Source organism: Gopherus evgoodei, chromosome 4, assembly GCF_007399415.2.
Source record: "Gopherus evgoodei ecotype Sinaloan lineage chromosome 4, rGopEvg1_v1.p, whole genome shotgun sequence".
Lineage (NCBI taxonomy): Eukaryota > Metazoa > Chordata > Testudines > Testudinidae > Gopherus > Gopherus evgoodei.
The window spans coordinates 31,514,529-31,534,989 of record NC_044325.1 but is presented as its reverse complement, the minus strand read 5'-3'; the positions used below and the strand labels follow the sequence as shown (position 1 = coordinate 31,534,989).

Genomic DNA, 20,461 nt, shown 5'->3' with positions numbered 1-20,461 from the left:
TTGTCCTTGTAGAAGGCCATCTAATGCGGCTCCGAGGTAAGCACCCAAAACTCAGAGGCCTAGTAGGAACGCGACTTTCCAGGAGAGGAGGAAGAGGAGGAGGAAGAAGAGAGAGCAGGAAGCTAAAGGCTTGAAGAGGTGAGCTGTGACAGCACCAGATTCAAATCCCACAGAGAAATAGGATCCCTGACATGCAGGTAGAGGCACTCCAGGCCCTTGAGGAATCTGGCTGTGATATCCTGAGAGAAAACCAATCTGCCTTCGCGTAGTGGGTGGAAGGCTGAGATGGCCACTAGATAGACTTTGATAGATGAGAGCGACAAGCAAGCCCTGAAGCTTGAGGTGTAGGAGGTAGTCTACAATGATCTGCAACGGGGTTCACTCAGGACAACTTCCCTTATCCACCATCCAGTAGGTGAATCGCTTCCATTTGGACAAGCAGGTGACCCTGGTGGAAGCCTTTCTACTTCCCAACAGGACTCCTGGACCTCTGAAAAGCACCATCATTCTTGTTTGTTTAGCCATGCAGCAGCCAAGCCGTCAGATGAAGCTCTACCAGGTTCACGTGAAGGAGACTGTCGTGGTTCTGGAACAGATCTGCCCTGAGCAGCATCCGGAATGGGGTCGCCACCAAGAGGTCCAGCAACATGCTGAACCACTGTTGGCTCGGCCATGCCATGCTATTAGGATGATCTTCACCCTAGCCTGCTTGACTTTCACGAGGACCCTGGGCAGCAATGGCACCAGAGAAGGCATACATCAGAGCCCCTGACCACTGGAGCAGGAAGGCATCAGACAGAGATCCCGTCCCTGCCCTGGAACGAGCAGAAGACATGGCATTTCCTGTTCTGCCTGGATGCGAATAGGTCCACCTAGGGAGTTCTCCACCTGTGGAAGATAGAACTGACCACCTCCGAGTGAAAGGACCATTCGTGGCAAGACAAGAATGTTCTGCTGAGGCAGTCGCCTAAGTGTTCCTGGCCCCTGGGAGGTGAGTGGACACAAGATGGGTGCAACCAGAAATCCCAGAGCCAGGGCCCTTCCTGACATAGGGCAGACGACCTGGATCCCCCCTGCTTGTTGATATAGAAGATCGTGGCTGTGTTGTCTGTTAGGACCTGAATCACCTTGCACGTGAGACCGAAAGGCTTGGCAGGCTAGGCAAACCGCCCTGAGCTCCGACATTGATGTCAGGGACCGATCGTGACTGGATCAATGGTCTTGAGTACTGAGATTACCCAGGTGGGCTTCCCAACCCAGGTCCGAAGAGTCAGAGACAAGAATCACCAAAGAGACTGCGGCCACCAAAGGGATTTCTTCCAGCACCAATGCAGGATCTCGCCATCGGGTAAGGGACGACAGTATGCTGTCCGGAACCCCGATCACCCGGCCCATACTGTGCCTGAGGCAGAGCCACGCATGCCTGACCACAAGTGCATGCTGCCATGTGACCCAGTCTCAGGAACGTGTGGGCGATGGTGAGTGGTTGGGCAGGCAGAGACAAGATGATGTCCACCATGACTTGGAACCAAGCCAGAGCCTTCCCCCTGAGACTCAAGTACTGCCCCAATGAATTCTTAAGTAGCACTGGGATGGCCCAGGTCGCAGCAGGAGGAACAGATCTGACTGAGATGCCTCCACACCTGATCTAAGGACCGGCCCCTTATCAATCAATGTAAATCGAGGTATGGGTAGATCTCGACTCCTCGACGTTGCAGGTAAGTGGCCGCTAGTGCTAAACATGTTGTGAACACTCTCCAGTCAATGAGAGACCAAAAGGCATCACTGTGAACTAGAAATAGTGCTGGTCCAACATGAAGCTGAGGAGCTGCTGGTGCCCCAGGAATATGGAAATATGGAAGTATGCGTCCGTTAGGTGTAGAGTAGCATACCAGTCTCCTGGATCTCGAGAGGGAATGACGGAGGCCAGGGAGACCATAAGAAACTTCAAGAGACTTCTTGAGGTGGTGCAGGTATAGGATAGGTCTGAGGCCTCCTTTTGTCTTCGGAATTAGAAAGTAATGGGAGTAAAACCCTCTTCTTCCATGTCTTGTGGAACCTCTTCCACTACCCCTAGGCTCATGAGGTTTTCAACCTCCTGAACAAGGAGTTGTTCATGAGAAGGGTCCCTTAAGAGGAATGGGGAAGGGGAATGGAACGATTGGTCAGCTACAAACTGCAGAGTATAGCCTGATGAAACTGTGTTGAGCACCCAGCAGTCAGAGGTGATAAGGGACCCAGCCAACTAGAAAGGGCGGAGGCAGTTGAGGAAGACGGGGAGCAGATCCCATGCAATGACTGGGGGGTAGTCCTTGGGCGCACCTTCAAAATGGCTGCCTTGATCCTTGGAAGAACAGGGCTGAACAGGTAGATGAGATGATGGCAGGTGGCGTCGCTTAAAACTCCCATCTTTGTCCTCCTTTTTGTAGGAGCTGGAACGAGGGGTACTCCCAAGACCTCAACGATGGCAGAGGGGGCGGAATGGCTTTCTGGTCTGCTGAGGAATATTAAGGCCTAAGGAATAGAGGGTAGCCTGGGAATCTTTAAGGCCATGCAGCCTAGCACCACTTAGCTCTGAGAAGAGCCCCGTTCCCTTGAATGGGAGGTCCTGGAGGCTGGATTGCATCTCCTGGGACAGTCCAGAGATCTGTAACCAGGAGCTACGCCTCATGGCTATTACACAGGTGAATACCCTGGATGCAGAGTCTGTGGCATCCCAGCCCATCTGGAGGACATCCCTGGCTACTGCCTTGCCCTCATCTATGAGTAGTGAACACCTACACCTGGATCCTGTGGGAGGCTCTCTTTGAACTTGCCGACGGAGTCCCACAGGTTGAAATTGTACCTGCCAAATAGGGTCTGATGGCTAGACACCCTAAATTGGAGGCTCACTGTGGAATAAATCTTTCTTCCAAATAAGTCTAGTCTCTTGGCATCTTTATTTTTGGGGGTGCCACTCGCCTGGCCCTTTCATTGACGGCAGACAAGACCAAGGACCCCGCAGGAGGGTGGGTGTATAGGTATTCAAATCCCTTGGATATGGGTGGAATGCAAGATGGAGTCTGCCACACCAGCATGGCGATCTTCAGGACCCCTGGGAGAACAGACAATGTGACCCAGGCTGGGGCAGAGGAGGGAATGACATTGAAGAGGTCATTGGGCTTCTCAGTTCTCTCCTCTACCTCCAAGTTCAGGTTAGCTGCCATCCTTTTAAGGAGGGGTTGGTGCTCCCTGAAGTCATTGGGTGGGCTACCAGTTTGTGAGTGCCCCGCCACAGCCTCATCTCTGGACGATGAGGATGACTGCATCACCAGAGGCTGGGGAGTGTCCCTTTGCTGCGCCAGGGACCGCTCCACAGTCGCTGGGGCCTCCCTCAGGGTCACCGCTTCAGACTGCGCCCCTTGCTCCGATGCCGGCTGTAGCTTGTCTAGTGCCACCTGGGAGGAGTCATGGGAGTACGATTCCAACATTACAGGCACCCCCTGTGACGTTGCACTCTATATGATTTTATGAAAGTATGCTGATGAGTATGAATATAATGTAACTGGAATATGCTTCATGCAAAAGGTCTCTTGTAAGGTATCATTACAAAGCTTATAATCTGAGTGTGGTCATCCTATTTGTATAAATGTATCACTCTTGTATCTGAAACTAGAAATATGAAATATAACTCTGAGGGCCTATTGTAATTATGTGAAGTGTGGGCCATTAATGGTGGAATCTTGATGGCTCCCACTACCCAAGACAATTGACTCTAGATGGCTCTGGGTTACTCGTAAGTCTTCCTGTATACGTGTGTGCTGGCAAGTGGGTAATGAAGTCTTACAGTGATGTGATCTTGTCCCCTGAACTGGAATCCATCTTTAACCTGGTGTTTTTCCACTGAGGAGGCGACGTGGGAACCCAGAAGGACAAAGGATTCTCGCCTTATGCAAAAGATATATAAGTGGGTGGAACACAACCAAGGAGGCAGCCATCATGAGAAATCCCCTAGCTATCACCTGAGCTGGAACAAGGGCTGTACCAGGGGAAAAGATTGTGCCCAGACTAGAAAGGCATCCAGTCTGTTCAAGAAACTTATTGAAACATCTGAGAGTGCAATTTTATCTGTATTCAGTTTTATTATTGTATTAGGCTTAGATTTGCGTGTTCTACTTTATTTTACTTGGTAACTCACTTTGTTCCTCTATTACTACTTGGAACTACTTAAATCCTACTTTCTGCATTTAATAAAATCACTTTTTTACTTCTTAATGAACCCAGAGTATATATTAATCAGAGGGGGCCGCGAAGAGGAGGAACGGGACAGCTGTCATATCTATCAGTGTTATAGAGAGTGGGCAATTTATGAGTTTACCCAGTATAAGCTTTATACAGGGTAAAACAGATTTATTTGGGGTCTGGACCCCATTGGGAGTTGGGCATCTAAGTATTAAAGACAAACACTTCTGTAAGTTGCTTTCAGTTAAGCCTGCAGCTTTGAGGCACACAGTTCAGACCCTGGGCCTATGTTGTTGAACCAGACATGCCAGTCTGCTCCAAGATGGTGCTGGAGTCCTGTGCTGCCAGGGCAGGAAGGCAAGGGCAAAAGTAGTGTTGGCACATTAGCTGGCAGTTCCCAAGGAGGTGTCTGTAATCCAATCTGTCACAACCCCATGGGTTCCAGTATTGCCACTGGGCAGACCAATGCCCCATGCCATGGGCGCCTTAGCAGGCTCCCAGCTGGGAGATGATTCGCCTTGTATAGGGGAAGGACTAAACTGCACATCCGACCAGACCGCTGTCCTTCTGGGGACCAGGGCAGGGTTGAGGAAGCCCGAGTCGGCTGACTGATTCTTGTCAGCAACCAGCACAGGGAAGATGAGGGTCAGTTCCTGCCCAAAGAATGGTACTGGAGCACCGACGACCAGTGCCAGGACCAGGAACAGTCTTGTGGCTGAGGAGACCGACGTCTAGGTGACCTGGGAGATGCCAATGGCACTTTGGCGATCTCTGGTGGGAGGACTATCAGTACCGAGAATACAGGGATTGGCATCGTGACTTTGGAGTCCCATGTCTTGCAAGCAGAGACTGAGGCATCAGAGATCTGGGCCTCCTGGCCGGAGACCAGGGTTGTGGTACTGGGGTACATGGCCGTGGCGAGCAGGAACAATGCCTGTGGTCCGGGGGCATTCCATTGCCTTTGGGGCAGTCCCATCACCACTTTGGTCATCTGAGCTGGTGTCTTGATAGGATCCGCCATGTGGCCAGGCATCTGGTGGTGTCAGTCGGCCTAACTGTTTTTTGGCTGCTGGGCCCACCTCAGGCACAGATGGCCCTGCGATAGGCCAGGACCTTCCAGCGCTCCACGGAGTCGGAAGTGGGTCCCTGGCTGGGCTTGGGGGTCCAACCACACAGGTACTCACAAAAGTTTCTGTTGCAGGCACGAGGCCTAGCTCAGGTCCTTTACCCGAAGTTCCCTTTTGTGGTGCCTGCAGACCAGATGACTTAGATCGTGTCTTCAGTACTTTAGAAGGGAATGGTGCCAGGCGGAACCCGGGGCTAGCAGTGCACTGCATGCCAACACTGAAGTAGCGGGCGTGGAATCCGAATGCAAGGGTCTGATGCCGGGCACAGAGCAGCCTCCACGAAGAGAGCCTGTAAATCGAATGTCCTGCTCTTTTTCAGTTCGGGGATGAAAATTTTTGCAGATCCAGCATGTGTCTTTTTGATGGGACTTTCTCAGGCACTTCAGACAACTGTTGTGAGGGTCACTGATGGGCATCAGCCAGCTGCACTCAGAACGTGGCTTAAAACCTGGGGAGTGGGGCATACACTGCTGCAGGACAAAGTCCCATCTGGGACTCTAATTACTAAACACTTAAAACACTTAACAGCTAACTAATCACTGACTAAATAACAAAGGAGAACGATCTGAACAGTGAAGAATCGCTAATGCTCTTGCTAAGCAAGACCAGGCACTCCAACCGTCAAGGCCGGTAAGAAGGAACTGAGAGGGTATAGGGTCGGTGACACCTGTTATACTGCCGCATGACAGCGCCACTCCAGAGGGCGCCAAGCCAGCCCTACAGATAATGCTAAGGCAAAAGTCTCCAACAACTGTGCATAGGGGCACACATACACCTAGAATGGAATTGACATGAGCAAAAACACTCAAAGAACCACTTGTTTTCACTATTTGCTTTCAATTCATATACCAAATGCAATCTAAAAACTGGAGTAACATTTGTTATTACTTACAAATAAATTAATACCTACTGTTTGATTAGCCACAGTTGTATATTTTGTCACTCTTTACTTTTGAACTAAAACCTGCAGTTTCATTTCCTTAAAATGTGTTTTATGTTATTTGTCAAGTTAATCCATAACGGTAATATAAAACAGCAATACAAACACAATTATTGATCTGCAAATCCCACCATCAAAATTTTGAAACCCAAAGAGACCTCAAAGGAGGGTGGCACTAAAGCTCTCTCATCATGACTTGAAACATACCTCTTTAGTTTCCAATTTCATTATTATTATTATTTTGCTTTGCTTACAAGATGGGCATATATTGCTCTGGTACCTTCTTATCATCATGGAGATTCTCATTTGGACACTGACAAAATTCTTATACAAAACACAACAGACTAACCAACTTTCTATGTAGTTACTAAACTGACAAGCCAGGAGAGAATACAGAAGGTTTTCCATGTACTCTGACACCTTCAGAGTGGAAGCAATGACATTTCTTAGTGCCAAACACACATTTCACATTCTTCCACTGTAGAGGGTCCAGAAAAATGTTTCATTACAGTCCATTCTACATTTCACAGTTCAGACATATTTCTAGGAATATTACAGGAAAGAAAACTCTGTAGTAGCATTCTTTGAGAAATATGCATCCTTCATCTTTCAATAGTTCTTATGTCAGCATCAAGGACTGTTTCACGGTCTTCAAGACTATTACCTGCAAAATGTATTCCTGACATAGTCCTCTAGGGAAGGACACAAACTACTTAAATAAGTCAACGTCCCACATTTCTGTCTTCCACAGTTCAATATCATTTTACAGTAGCCCATATAAAACATGATCTTCCTCCAGTAATTTCGTCTATTTCCTTAGTACCCACACTGCAGAATAGAAAGATTCTCGCAGTGTCTGTTAAATAATCTATATTCTGTAAGTTTCCTAAACTAGCCAAGTTTCTTGTTACAATTAGAAAATATTTAAAGTGCAGATCGACTTTGAAAAGTGACTGTTTAAAAAATGGCATAACGGTGCTGTATGTCACTATATAGTCTCAATATATTCCATTACAAATCTGCCAGTTTACAAGTAAAATTAAGTTTTTTCCCCCTACAACTGTCAACACTGGAGAAAAACTGAGTTCTGAATGTCATGCTATGTTCTCTATTTTACGCATTGTCAGTAATAAAGATGCCACAGTACAAATTATGCCCTCAGTTATACCTACACAATGCCTGTCCAACATCAGGCTGGGTAGGAAAGGGCCTCCATGAAAAAGGAGGAAAAAAAAAAAAGAAAAAAAAGGTTCTCAAGAGGAGCTCTAAGCAATGGTGGCCTGAAAGGATAGAGATGATCTTTTCTCTCTCAGACAGGGAGATTAGAAGCACTGCAGTTGCTGCTCCATGCAGTGATTATCCAGTGGATCCAAGCTACCTATATACTTGGCCTGCCATATACTTCATCTTCTGTTCAAATTCATTGCAACATTATATGGTGTCACAGATAAGAGCCTAGAAATTGCAATACTAGATCAGACAAATGGTCTACTGGTCTAGAATCCTGCCTCTGACAGCGGTCAATACCAGATACTTCAAGGGTACAAGTCCCAAAACACATGACATGGCAGCATATTAAATTCAAACAACAGGTGGTAAGGGCCAACACCTGACGTCACCAGAGTCTGCAGGTGCTGGAGCTGTCTGCATACTCAGGAAGACAGCTCTGCACTGGTTCGTGTTTGAATCATCATCTTCAGAAGCATAAGGACCAACAACATAAAATGAAAGCCTGAATTATGCATAAATTGATTACTCCCTACCCAAACACTCCATTTGCTAGGAAGTGCCCTACTTGTCAATAGTGAAAGGATTTTTTTAAACCCAGAAAAAATTATGCTGCTAATCCAACTTTTTATTCCTGTCATCCACGATGCCCAATATTTGTTTCCATACATTTTGCTTTATTTCATTCTTCTTCTTTGTATTCAGTGATATATTTCTCATAAATCTAACCTTGAGGCACTAGCCATCAACTTTTCTCCTTTGAATTTTTATTTGAAAACTTGTTTGAAAGTTGAAAAATTGTTTAAATATCTTTTTAATGATTAATACATCTTTACTAATTTAAAAGCCTTCTATTGCTCTGAACTTCCCCAGTAATCCGCAGAAAACATGTAATCTATTTTGCATAATCTATATAGCCAACCATTCAAATTTATACATCTTCTTAACAACTTGCATCCCATTATGAAACTCAGAATATTTCCTTGTCTCAAGATGAGGCTTAAAAAAAAAAGCTCACCAATGTTCCCTTCTGTCATTTACACCCACAAATGGATATCTGCCTTCATTCTTTTTCAAAGATGTTTAAATGCAATACATTTTCACAAGTAAGTCTATGCTAACAGTGAAACTTAAAAAAATACTTAGGATCTTATATCATGCTTTTCACCCAGAGTTTAAAGGTTTTTAAAAAGGAATAAGTGAATTTATCCCAAATTTACAGATGAGTACGTAAACAGGCACAGAAAGATGAAGTGATTTGCGCAAGATCACCCAACAGCTCAGTACCAACGCAGCTCAAGTCCTCCATCCACTGAACCATGCTCCCTCCCTTGAAGTGAAAACATTAAACACAGTTTAATTAAAGATTTTCAAAAGTGACTAGTGATTTTAGGTGCCCCACTTTTTGGGTGTTCTAGTTGAGACACAGTAAAGGGCCCTGTTTTTCAGGTGTCATTTCCCAAAGATCAACTCATATAAGCACACCCTGACTCAGAAGTAGATTAGAACTTATATTAATAAGTGGTTATGTTATGAGACAGTGTGGTCTAGTGGCTAGAGCACTGGATGGGACTTGGGAGACATGGGTTCTATTCTTGGCTTTGCCACTGCTGGGTGACATTCAGGCAAGCCATTCAAGTTCTTGTGCCTTGGTTTCTCCATACATAAAATGAGAACAATGATACTTACTTTGTAAAGAGCTTTGAAATCTATTGATGAAATGTGATAAATAAGAGCTAGTATCTAATGGCATAATAAAACCCAAGTATGACTGGTAAACGTTTTCAAAAACTAAAAAGAAGAAGCAATTTAACCGTTATTCAATCTGAGGAGCTAAAATGAACATAACATTACATACCTTGTGCAAGCATGTTAAACTCCAAAAACAGTGCTATGTGATAAAGCTCCATAGCTTCTTCAGCCCTAGTCATGTTTAGTTTTCCTGCTACAAGAGCCTGAACTTCGCTTAGACTCCCCACCGAGGGGCTGCAGTGCAAAACTGAGAGGTCTACCACATCTGTATACATACAGTTTAAAATGACCTTAGCATATTTTTTTGGTATGATAGATTCATCCAGTATAATTCTAGTTGGAGTCCGCAGCGTTCGGTCTGTGATTTCTTCACCAGTTCGTATCCTCCTTTGCAGTAGGTGTCGAAAAAATGGCGACCGTGATGAAATAATAGCTTTGTGAGCTTTAAGCTCTTCATCTAAACAGTTTGGACTTCCACCAAATGATTCTACCAGTTCAGAGTTGGATGAAAAACTAAGAACCACATCATAGTAACACATATAATCAAACAGCCCACGCATATCAACATCTAAGGAATTTGGTGTTCCAAATTCTTCACTAAGCTGCACAAGGATATCAACATTTTGGAATCTCGAATCTTCCATTCCAAACTCTCCTGTATAAAGGTAGTGTAACAAAGCAGAAAACATAGGCATGTCTATGCCAGCTGTGTTGATATCCATTATTATCTCTGCTCCATATTCTGGTGAGGAAGAAAGCAGTGTCTTAAAAAATGGACACCTTGCTGCTAATATCGCACGATGCACAGGGAAGCAAGTTTCTTGAAATATTAAGTCTACATCAGTACAATATTTGTACTCGTACAAATCAGCCATGTCTTTCTGTAGTGTCCTGGCTTCTGGTCTTGCCAAACTTGCTTGTAGAGAAAGCTCCTTTAAGGCTGAAGTTCCCTCATATTCCTCTACTAATGCATTGACATCTCTAACATCCCAGCCTGAGAGGAGCTCTCGCATCTGCTTGGCATGATCAGCAGACCGGCTAGATTTCCGACGCTTAATAAATTTCTTTTTGAGGGTGGCAAGGCCAGAGCTTTTCTTTTTCTTGTCTTGAGGTTTCTCATGGCCATGGTCAAGGCTATACAGTTTTGATTCACAGCCATAACCTTGATGAGAGTAGGATGATGTTCCTGAAGATGAAAGGAAAATTTAATGGGATTAAAAACATTTGAAGAAAAAATTTAATGTTGAACCACTGGTATCTTTGGTTAGATAAAGATTAGCAAATGTCATCACAAATTACATAATCTTCCCTTGTCTTCACATCAAGTTCTTTAAATAGGCACTAGTCAGATTTGCAAGTGCATCACTGCAGGTTCATTTATTCATCTCAGAGCAATAGCCTTTAGTACTATTTGTTAACCAGAGGCAAAGGAGTAATACAATTATCCACTTTTCCAGAATAGATAATAAATTTGTATAATTTAATTCTAACGTTCACAAATACAATATGGTTTTCTGACCCCACTCAAACCCACTACATTGTGAGAATCCATTTTAATTTAAAACATATGTTTTGCCTGCATTTCCAAATTGTAGCTACTGAAAAAGGCATGATCAGCTTTTTGCAGATTTTTCTTTGATATAACAAATTTTTTAAACTTTGTTACAACCCATGCATTGACCTCATTTTACTTATAAACCCCAATCTCTAAATATACTATTGCAGACATTGCAAAAAAACACACCAACAGAAGTCTTATTTTTTCCAGTTGCCATATGACAGGTGGAGAAAAGATTTCACCTGAACCAAAAAAACCTTACATGGGGAAATACATGCATCTACTTTAGAAAAGCAGCAGATATAATCTAGCAATTACAAAAAAAAATTCCAAAATTATTATGGTAACAATGCTTATTTAGAATAGTATTTTCAAATATATTTTAATAAAGTATTTTACATGTGTACTATTGATATTACATAGTGTTGTTCTATCTTCTTCAGTCTGCAGAGTCACTACACCACCTCTATTCTCAACTAACTTAATCCTCTGTGCCCTATATAAACTAAAAGTTTTATCGTGGCCATTATAACACATATACTTTATTGTACACTTTTCTAAGAGAGCATCATTATTTTAAGTAGGATTGAGTGATACACTCATGTTACAACATTATGATGAAATTAGCCTGTGAAAACACAGTGTTACTTATATAGCTAATGTTGCAGCATTTCAGATTAAGCCTTGTGAACTGTGAAAAGCACAAACTCAGCTGAAACCACTTTTTAGAACCTGGCGGACTGTGGGAACAAAGAATTGTTCTGTAAATTGTTGCGACTCTGTCATCAATGCAGATGGCTGTGTAATTCCACTGTAAACCTGTTATGCAAAGGCAGTTAAAACCTCATCATCCGTTTTACAGTATTTGCTTTACTGGTTCTGCAACACAGGACAGTTTGTGGATGAAGGAAGTGTCTCTCCCACTGTACCCAGCTTCATTTAAATTCTACCAGAACAGGGAATGCCTCAAGTTTACAGTATGAGTAACAAGTAAAATTATCTGAAGATTTAAATGAAAAGCTACGGACAGCTCAAAGGATTGCAACCCAAAAGATCCTACTTCACAATTCCAAAAAACAAACATCCTTTCTCCCCATGTTTTATTGTTCACTGATCTCTCCACTGAAACATCTTTATTTGTGCGATCTTTATATTAGACAGAAATCTTGGAGCAGGAGTCTACTCTTATTAATTGCCATCCACACTTTTGGCACTATGTAAAATAATTATAATTCCATAAAATACACTATGTTGAAGTGCAAGAATATCAGACTTGCAGAAGAATTAAAAGTGCTTAAGTTGAATTTGATGGTTCTGTGATCCTCAGGCTCCAAAATAATAAGAAGATTACAAAAAGCTCTTAAGAAAAAAAAAATTGCAGACCAGGACTGCAGAACTCTGATCCCCTCTTTTTACTTGCACCTGAATCACCTCTGAAAATCAAAACATGGTGCAATTTAGCATGTACTAGATACCATGTACGAGAAACAGGCCCTAACTGTAATTAATACTACAGTATTATGCACAATCATGTATTCTCCTATCTATTCTGAGAGACTAATAGTACACTATTATTTTAATAACTGTATGTCAACCCAGATTTGAGCCAGAGGGAAAAAATGAGAAAGCCTGAAGATATAGATGGGTCACTGTTGTAATTTAACAGCTCAGCAAAACACTATTTTCAATTAATGTCTCCATATGCTGATTTAATTTTCTTCTAAGTCCAACAGTGGGAAAAGAAAATTAAAGAATTTATTTTTCCCCTTTGAGACACTGAGTTGTTACATGCTGTGAATTTTAAAATGACAATTGCTTCATGATCCTCAGTTCATACTCATCTTTGAGCAAATAAACATTTCAGAAAACAGATAACTGCCCAAAGAAACTACTTGGCCAAGTGACAATGAATAATAATGGGATTTATCCAGTCCTCTGCATGCCTATACTTTTTCAGAATGGAATTGTAGAACTGTATTTAAAAATAAAATCTTAAATAGGCATCTCACCACGGCAAGTGGTATGAAAGCCTTATTCTGAGTTTTAAAAGCAAAGCAGCAACAAAGATGAAAATGTTATGTTTAATCCTTTAGTAGAACAAAAGTATTCTCACAGCAGTGGGGAAAAAAAGGGTTTACTTTCTATTTTATGTACTCTCTCTTTATGAACTGCAAGCGACTAGTGTTCTTGGAAGAAAGTGACTAGCAACACAGGGCAGGCACCATAAAAATACTCCAACTGCTTTACCGATTAGTTTTCTCAATCTAGCACTCGCACTATACCTATACTATGACATTGGTATCAAGTTTTAATGGGGAATAAATAGAGACTAAGATAACATGATTTGAACCTAGATTCCCCAGAAGTAAAAAAGATAGTGTGTACAAAACCACCTTATGACCTTGTTTTCATATATCTAGTTTTATTTTTAGAAAGTAAATAAGTCTCATGGATAGAAAACATGTTCCATACATAGTCATAGGACTAGAAAAGTGCTAATTTCTAAGAACAAACACTAGTTATTCGATCAACTGCTGAAAGGCTCAGTAACAGAGTCTTATTCTGTTAGAGGAAAACAGATATTGTGCTCAGTCATGGAACCAAAAGAAGAAAGAAGAAACAAGACAACAAAAAGTCAAGGAGACAAAAGGGGAAAAAGAGGGTAGGGAAAGATATCAGGGGAAAGGCCTTGATAATCCTTATACATAATCATGGTATTGTAGGGTTTTAGGCTGGGATTTTTAAAGCAACCACAAGAGGACCGGGTACTTAACTTCCATTGATTTGCACTGGGATTTGATGCCCTATTTCCCTAAGCTTCTTTGAAAATCTCAACCTTAATTCTCATTGGATAAATTGTGGGTAGCTGTAATTTAGAGGTGACAAATGGTAGTATCTATCTTTGGGTTTTATATTGCAGCCCATCACTGCATCTTCCACATATAATTAATAGCAATAGTCAAGTTCCTAGTTAACTCCATGGAATCTCTGGCATGTCTCCTTTTCAGGGTAAAACTGCTTGGGGTATGGTCTGGTTGGCTGGGTTGACTGATTTCAGGGTCAGTTTTCTGGAGGGGGTGGGGGATTAGGGTTGCAGCATTCAGGTAGATGGAGATATCAATCTTGTGAGTGTTATTCTTGCTATGATGGAAACACTTGCACTTGGGATTGTAAAGGAAGATAGCTCAATTTGTTTATCACTACTACTAGTTAATCCGAAATTAATGGGATATAAAGTGGAACACTTAAATTTTTAAAGTCTTGCAGGAAGTAATGTCCCAGGCATTCAGGTGATATTTACAACAACAGTTTTCTTGGCATCCTGAAGTAAATAAACACACAAAATGAAGAGTCTACTTTGGAGTAAAGCAGTATGTAATGAAGATTGCATCTACTCAATTTTCAGTAACTTCTGGTGGATTAAAAGGTACATATTCAAAAGGATTCGCAGATAGCAGATGATTCTCTGCTTAGGACGTATCTGCACTTTCAGTGATGATTAAATATAGGAATAATATTGCAGCATGATCATTGGTTAGCTACTGATTCCACATCACAAGTAAAAGCACTCAAAAAAAGGAGTTTCACATCTTATATAACTATGTGCTTACATTGCAAATTAGGTTTTTAAATGTCAACAATGGGTAATCCAAGAAAATAAGTGGTAGCATAAGGACATTTATGCTATTTACCATAACAAGACCAATCTTCAGGCTGTCAGATTTCTGAATAAGCTTTTTTTTTTTAAAAAAAGATGCCATCAGTGAAACCAGTCAACTTTTTAACTATTTGTATTCTAGTAGTGTTTAGGGGACCCCACTGTGAAACAAACACACACACCTCCAAACAGCTTTGGTTTCAGAGCTCCTAAAATGCACAAATTTCTGTTTAAATGATTTTAGAGCTGCTGGAAAATAAACGCCTCTGTTTATCAGAAGAAAAATGGAGTAGGGACAGGAGGATAGAGTTTCCCTGGTTGTGCCTGAACCATGTACTGGAGTGATCACCTCTATGGGGGAGAAAGTGATTCAATCCCTTTGTAGACATTGTCAACAATTCAGGAAAGAGGACAACGGGGGAGGGGGAATAAAAATAGAAACATTTTAATTTTATTAAAATATGACGCACAGAGCTTTCTGGGGGAAACAAAGTGGAAAAATGGTACATGTATTGTTTAACAGGTACCATCTGTCCCTTGTAAGCAAGGACAGTTGTCATGTATGGTTAAGACTGTCCAGAGAGCCAACTGTGATGGTGGTTTTTATCACATGGACATCTGTCCATTAGGAACTGGGAACATCAACTCATTTTGCACATAGGCCAAATAGTTATTAAAAAGTACCAAATTTCATGCACTACTGAGCTTGAGTGGATTCAAACAGGTGAAATAGAACATAAAAGGCTCTGCATCCCATTACCAGTACTGCAAGCAATCCAAGCCCACTGCACATATAATACAGTAAACGTCAAAAATGGCAGGAGAATTGAATGTTACCTATGAATGTCTGTTGTGCCTGCGAATTTCCCCCTACCCTTGGGGAACACGAATGAGGGTAGTTAGATGCATTAGCACCCATCTTCTTCAGTCACTCAGGCATGCCGTCTGCTGGCTCTTCAATGTATTATCCCATAATCCATTATAAACCTTCAATCCCAGATCCAGCAGACTATGTTCCTCCATTTCTAAAGAAAAAACAAAGAATAGCAAATGATTGTTTTATTAATTGTTCTCAATAGGCATTCTAAAATAAATGAGCCTTTTCAATTTCATACATGTTCCTAATCAGACATCCTCTAGTACAATTTTCAAGACAAAAATAACTTTAAAAAAGTGACCATCCTATGGATGACAATCAAAGAATATTTTTCTTCCAAATTATTCATAATAATGCAGCTGCATGTTAAAATTACTAAGTAACAGGAAAGCTGCATCAATCATGAACTTTTAGCCAGTAAGTTTCGAATTATGGGCCTACCTATAAATTAAAGCAGCAAAGCTTTATAGATCAGTAAAGTTAAAATTACAAGAATTCCCTTTAATGTAGATACAGTTTAACTGTATAAAACTGATTATACCAGGTACAGCTTATTCTGGTTGGGAAAGCAGAATAAACTATCCTGGTAGAATGCACCTTTATACCATTATAAATGCATCCACAGCAGGATTTAAAACCAGTATAACCATATATCACTGTCACATTGTTCTTATCCACAGTCAATGACTAGCATAAACAAAAGAAGAGACAGAACACACCCTTGCCTGAGACCTGTCTTGTTGCTGAATAGCTCTCTCAATCCATTTTCCATTTTAATGCAGAATTTTGAGTTGGTATAGAATGCCTTCGTAATGTTAATTAATTTTGTCCATATTGTTTCACAATTCTCCACATGGTTTTTCTGTTTACACCAGGGGTCTCAAACACAGCCCATGGAGTTATTTGCTGTAGCCCTCCAAGCTCTTCCCCCACTTCTGGAGTTATTTCCTGCTCTCGCCAAGCTCCCCTCACTCACTGCCCCCCCATTCCCCCCAGTGTGCCGCATCCCCGCTCTTCTGCCTACCTCCAGGCATTTGGTGGCGCTTAGCACTTTCCACAAGGGAGCGGGGAGACGTGCGCTCAGGGGAGGAGGCGGAGAAGAGGCAGGGCAGACGAGGGGATTTGGGAAAGGGGTTGGAATAGGGGCAGGGAAGGGGCAGAGTTGAGGTGGGGATTTGGGGAAGGGGTTGGAATGGGGTCGAGGAAGGGGTGGGAAGAGGCGGAGCAGTGGCCTTGTGGAAGGGGTGCAGTGGGGGCAGGGTCGGAGGTAGAAGGGGAGGGAGCTTTTGTATCTTTATACATAAAGTTGTCAGTCATGCGGCCCTTGGGCCAATGTACTAGTCCTTATAGAATCACAGCATATTAGGGTTGGAAGGCACCTCAGGTGGTCATCTAGACCAATCCCCTGCTCAAAGCAGGAACAATCCCCAACTAAATCATCTCAGCCAGAGCTTTGTCAAGCCTGACCTTAAAAACCTCCAAGGAAGGAGATTCCACCACCTCCCTAAGTAACCCATTCCAGTGCTTCACCACCCTCCTAGTGAAAAAGTTTTTCCTAATATCCAACCTAAACTTTCCCCACTGCAACTTGAAACCATTACTCCTTGTTCTGTCATCTGGTACCACTGAGAACAGTCTAGATCCCTCCTCTTTGGAACCCCCTTTCATGTAGTTGAAAGCAGCTATCAAATCCCCCCCCCACAGTCTTCTCTTCTGCAGACTGAACAATTCAAGTTCCCTCAGCCTCTCCTCATAAGTCATGTGCTCCAGCCCCCTAATCATTTTTGTTGCCCTCTGCTGGACTCTTTCCAATTTTTCCCACATCCTTCTTGTAGAGAGGGGCCCAAAACTGGACACAGTACCCCAGATGAGGCCTCACCAATGTCAAATAGAGGGGAATCATCACGTTCCTCAATCTGCTGGCAATGCCCCTACTTATACAGTCCAAAATACCGTTATTTTTCTTGGCAACAAAGGCACACTGTCAACTCATATCCAGCTTCTTGTTCACTGTAACCTCTAGGTCCTTTTCTGCAGAATTGCTGCCTATCCATTCGGGCCCTAGTCTGTAGCAGTGCATGGGATTCTTCCGTCCTAAGTGCAAGACTCTGCAACTTGTCCTTGTTGAATCTCATCAGATTTCTTTTGGCCCAATCCTCTAATTTGTCTAGGTCACTCTGTATCCTATCCCTACCCTCAAGCGTATCTACCACTCCCCCCAATTTAGTGTCATCTGCAAACTTGTGAGGGTGCAGTCCACACCATCCTCCAGATCATTAATGAAGATATTGAACAAAACCGGCCCCAGGACCAACCCTTGGGGCACTCCGCTTGATACCGGCTGCCAACTAGACATGGAGCCATTGATCACTACCCGTTGAGCCTGATGATCTAACCAGTTTTCTATCCACCTTATTGTCCATTCATCCAGGCCATACGTCTTTAACTTGCTGGCAAGAATACTGTGGGAGACCATATCAAAAGCTTTGCTAAATTCAAGGAATAAAAAACACATCCACTGCTTTCCCCTCATCCACAGAGCCAGTTATCTTCTCATAGAAGGCAATTAAGTTAGTCCAAACATGACTTGCCCTTGGTGAATCCATGCTGACTCTTCCTGATCACCTTCCTCTCCTCTAAGTGCATCAGAATTGATTCCTTGAGGACCTGCTCCATGATTTTTCCAGGACTGAGATGAGGCTGACTGGCCTGTAGTTCCCCAGATCCTCCTCCTCCTCCCCCTCCCACTTTTTTTTTCCCCTTTTCTTTTTTTTCTTTTTTTTTTTTTTTAAATATGAGCACTATATTAGCCTTTTTCCAGTCATCCGGGACCTCCCCTGTTCGCCATGAGTTTTCAAAGATAATGGCAATGGATCTGCAATCACATCCGCCAATTCCTTTAGCACCCTCGGATGCAGCACATCTGGCCCCATGGGCTTGTGCTTGTCCAGATTTTCTAAATAGTCCTGAACCACTTCCTTCTCCACCTCCTCCCCATGCTGTGCTGCCCAGTGCAGTAGTCTGGGAGCTGACCTTGTTCATGAAGACAGAGGCAAAAAAAGCATTGAGTGCATTAGCTTCTTCCACATCCTCTGTCACTAGGTTGCCTCCTTCATTCAGTAAGGGGCCCACATTTTCCTTGACTTTCTTCTTGTTGCTAACATACCTGAAGAAACTCTTTTTGTTACTCTTAACATTCCTTGCTAGCTGCAACTCCAAGTACGATTTGGCCTTCCTGATTTCACTCCTGCATGCCTGAGCAATATTTTTATACTCCTCCCTGGTCATTTGTCCAGTCTTCCTCTTCTTGTAAGCTTCTTTTTTTTGTTTAAGATTAGCAAGGATTTCACTGTTAAGCCAAGCTGGTTGCCTGCCATATTTACTATTCTTTCTACACATCGGGATGGTTAGTTCCTGCACCCTCAATAAAGATTCTTTAAAATACAGTCAGCTCTCCTGGACTCCTTTTCCTCTCATATTATTCTCCCAGGGGATCCTGCCCATCAGTTCCCTGAGGGAGTCAAAGTCCGCTTTCCTGAAGTCCAGGGTCTGTATTCTGCTGCTCTTTCTTCCTTGTGTCAGGATCCTGAACTCGACCATCTCATGATAGCTGCCTCTCAGGTTCCCATCCACTTTTGCTTCCCCTACTAATTCTTCCCAGTTTGTAAGCAGCAGGTCAAGAAGAGCTCTGTCCCTAGTTGGTTCCTCCAGCACTTGCACCAGGAAATTGTTCATGTGGCCCTGTGGTGATTTGAGTTTGAGATCCCTTGTTTACACTATCGAATGCCTTTTGAAAGTTCACAAAATTGATGGCAAGACTGCTTTAGAATTCAGTTGTGTTCTCAATAATCCATCTCAAGCTGAAAACAGCGTCTGCGCATGATCTTCCTTGTCTAAATCAGATTGTCTTTCATGTAGTGTGGTATTCATCTTTCCTTTCATTCTGTTCAGGAGGACTGCTGCTAATACTTTTCCTGTGACAGAAGTGTTACTCCCCTACAATTTGAACAATTGTTTAGATCACCTTTATTTGGTAACTTGATTATGATACCAAGGGCCCTTCTCCTCCGTCCATATTTTGTTGCACAGCGAACAGATGATTAATTCCATGTCTTTGCCTCCATATTTAAGCATATCAGGATGAATGCCATCCAAACCAGTTGCCTTCTTATTTTTCAGCTTCTGCTGCGCTTTTTACACTTCTTTGATTTTCACCTCAGATACATCTATATCTAGGTCTAGTGGTTTATCATTGCTGAATTCCAGTCTTGTAATTGGCTCTGGTCGGTTTAGCACTTCTTTGAAGGGTTCCATCTATCTATTTTCTTGTTCCTCCTGTGTTTTCAAAATTTCTCATTGTTTCTCTTTCACTGGGATACTTCTGAATTTTGATCCATATCCTGTTAATTGTTTCAGGATTGTGTAGACTGTTCTTTTATCGTTTCTTTCCCCTGCTTCTTCAGCTTCACTAGCCTTACTTTCTATCCAACTTTGCTTATCTTTTTGCATTGTTTCTTTACTGCTTTGTCTATGTACAGGCACAAGCTTATTTAAATCCTCCTCTTCTCAAGAAGATCTGTTTAGATTTGTTTTCAATTTGCAGTGTTAACATTTTATCACCACAGGGAACAACAGCCTGTCAGCTGAATATCAGCAGCCTAAGGTGCACATCCTCCCCCACAATGAAAACACAGATGCATTGGATGGAGGGGATTATGTACTTATGTCTAAGTTGAAAGGTGTCTACAAAATGTTTTATTATAATAGCCCAGAACCCAATGAGATTTAGGGACCCATTGTGCTAGGCACTGTATAGAAAGCAAAAAAATAGTTCCCTGCCCTAGAGAGCTTACAGTCTAAGGGTTTAATCCACATATAAAACTTGAATCGCTTTAACTATACCGGTATAAAGGTTAAAGTAGTACAAACCCTCCCCCACTCCACAATTAACTTTTGTTCTGTTGTTCAACCAGCCTTAAGTTGCATTAAAATGTACAAAGTTAGATAACTAATTCTAACATTGGCAAACAGTACACATTTTATTCCTTTAAATCATAGAAGGCATGACTGAGTGTAGTGGGGGGAAAAAGGTGGAGGACAG

General features: G+C 42.5%; 1 protein-coding gene across 8 annotated transcripts in view; it reads right to left on the bottom strand.

Moving 5' to 3' along the window:
• The window catches only part of BTBD7 (BTB domain containing 7), a 112,771-nt gene that overhangs the window by 56,053 nt on the left and 36,257 nt on the right, over window positions 1-20,461 (bottom strand). For 7 of the 8 annotated variants that reach the window (XM_030558863.1, XM_030558864.1, XM_030558859.1 and 4 more), the window contains 2 exons: window positions 15,321-15,508; window positions 9,374-10,453 (listed from right to left, as the gene is read on the bottom strand). In XM_030558863.1, coding sequence (XP_030414723.1) covers window positions 9,374-10,453; window positions 15,321-15,402 — 1,162 coding nt within the window. In that variant the 5' untranslated portion in view covers window positions 15,403-15,508. Of the gene's footprint in view, window positions 1-7,717; window positions 8,846-9,373; window positions 10,454-15,320; window positions 15,509-20,461 lie in introns of those variants that run through there. The other variant, XM_030558867.1, reaches the window with a different exon arrangement.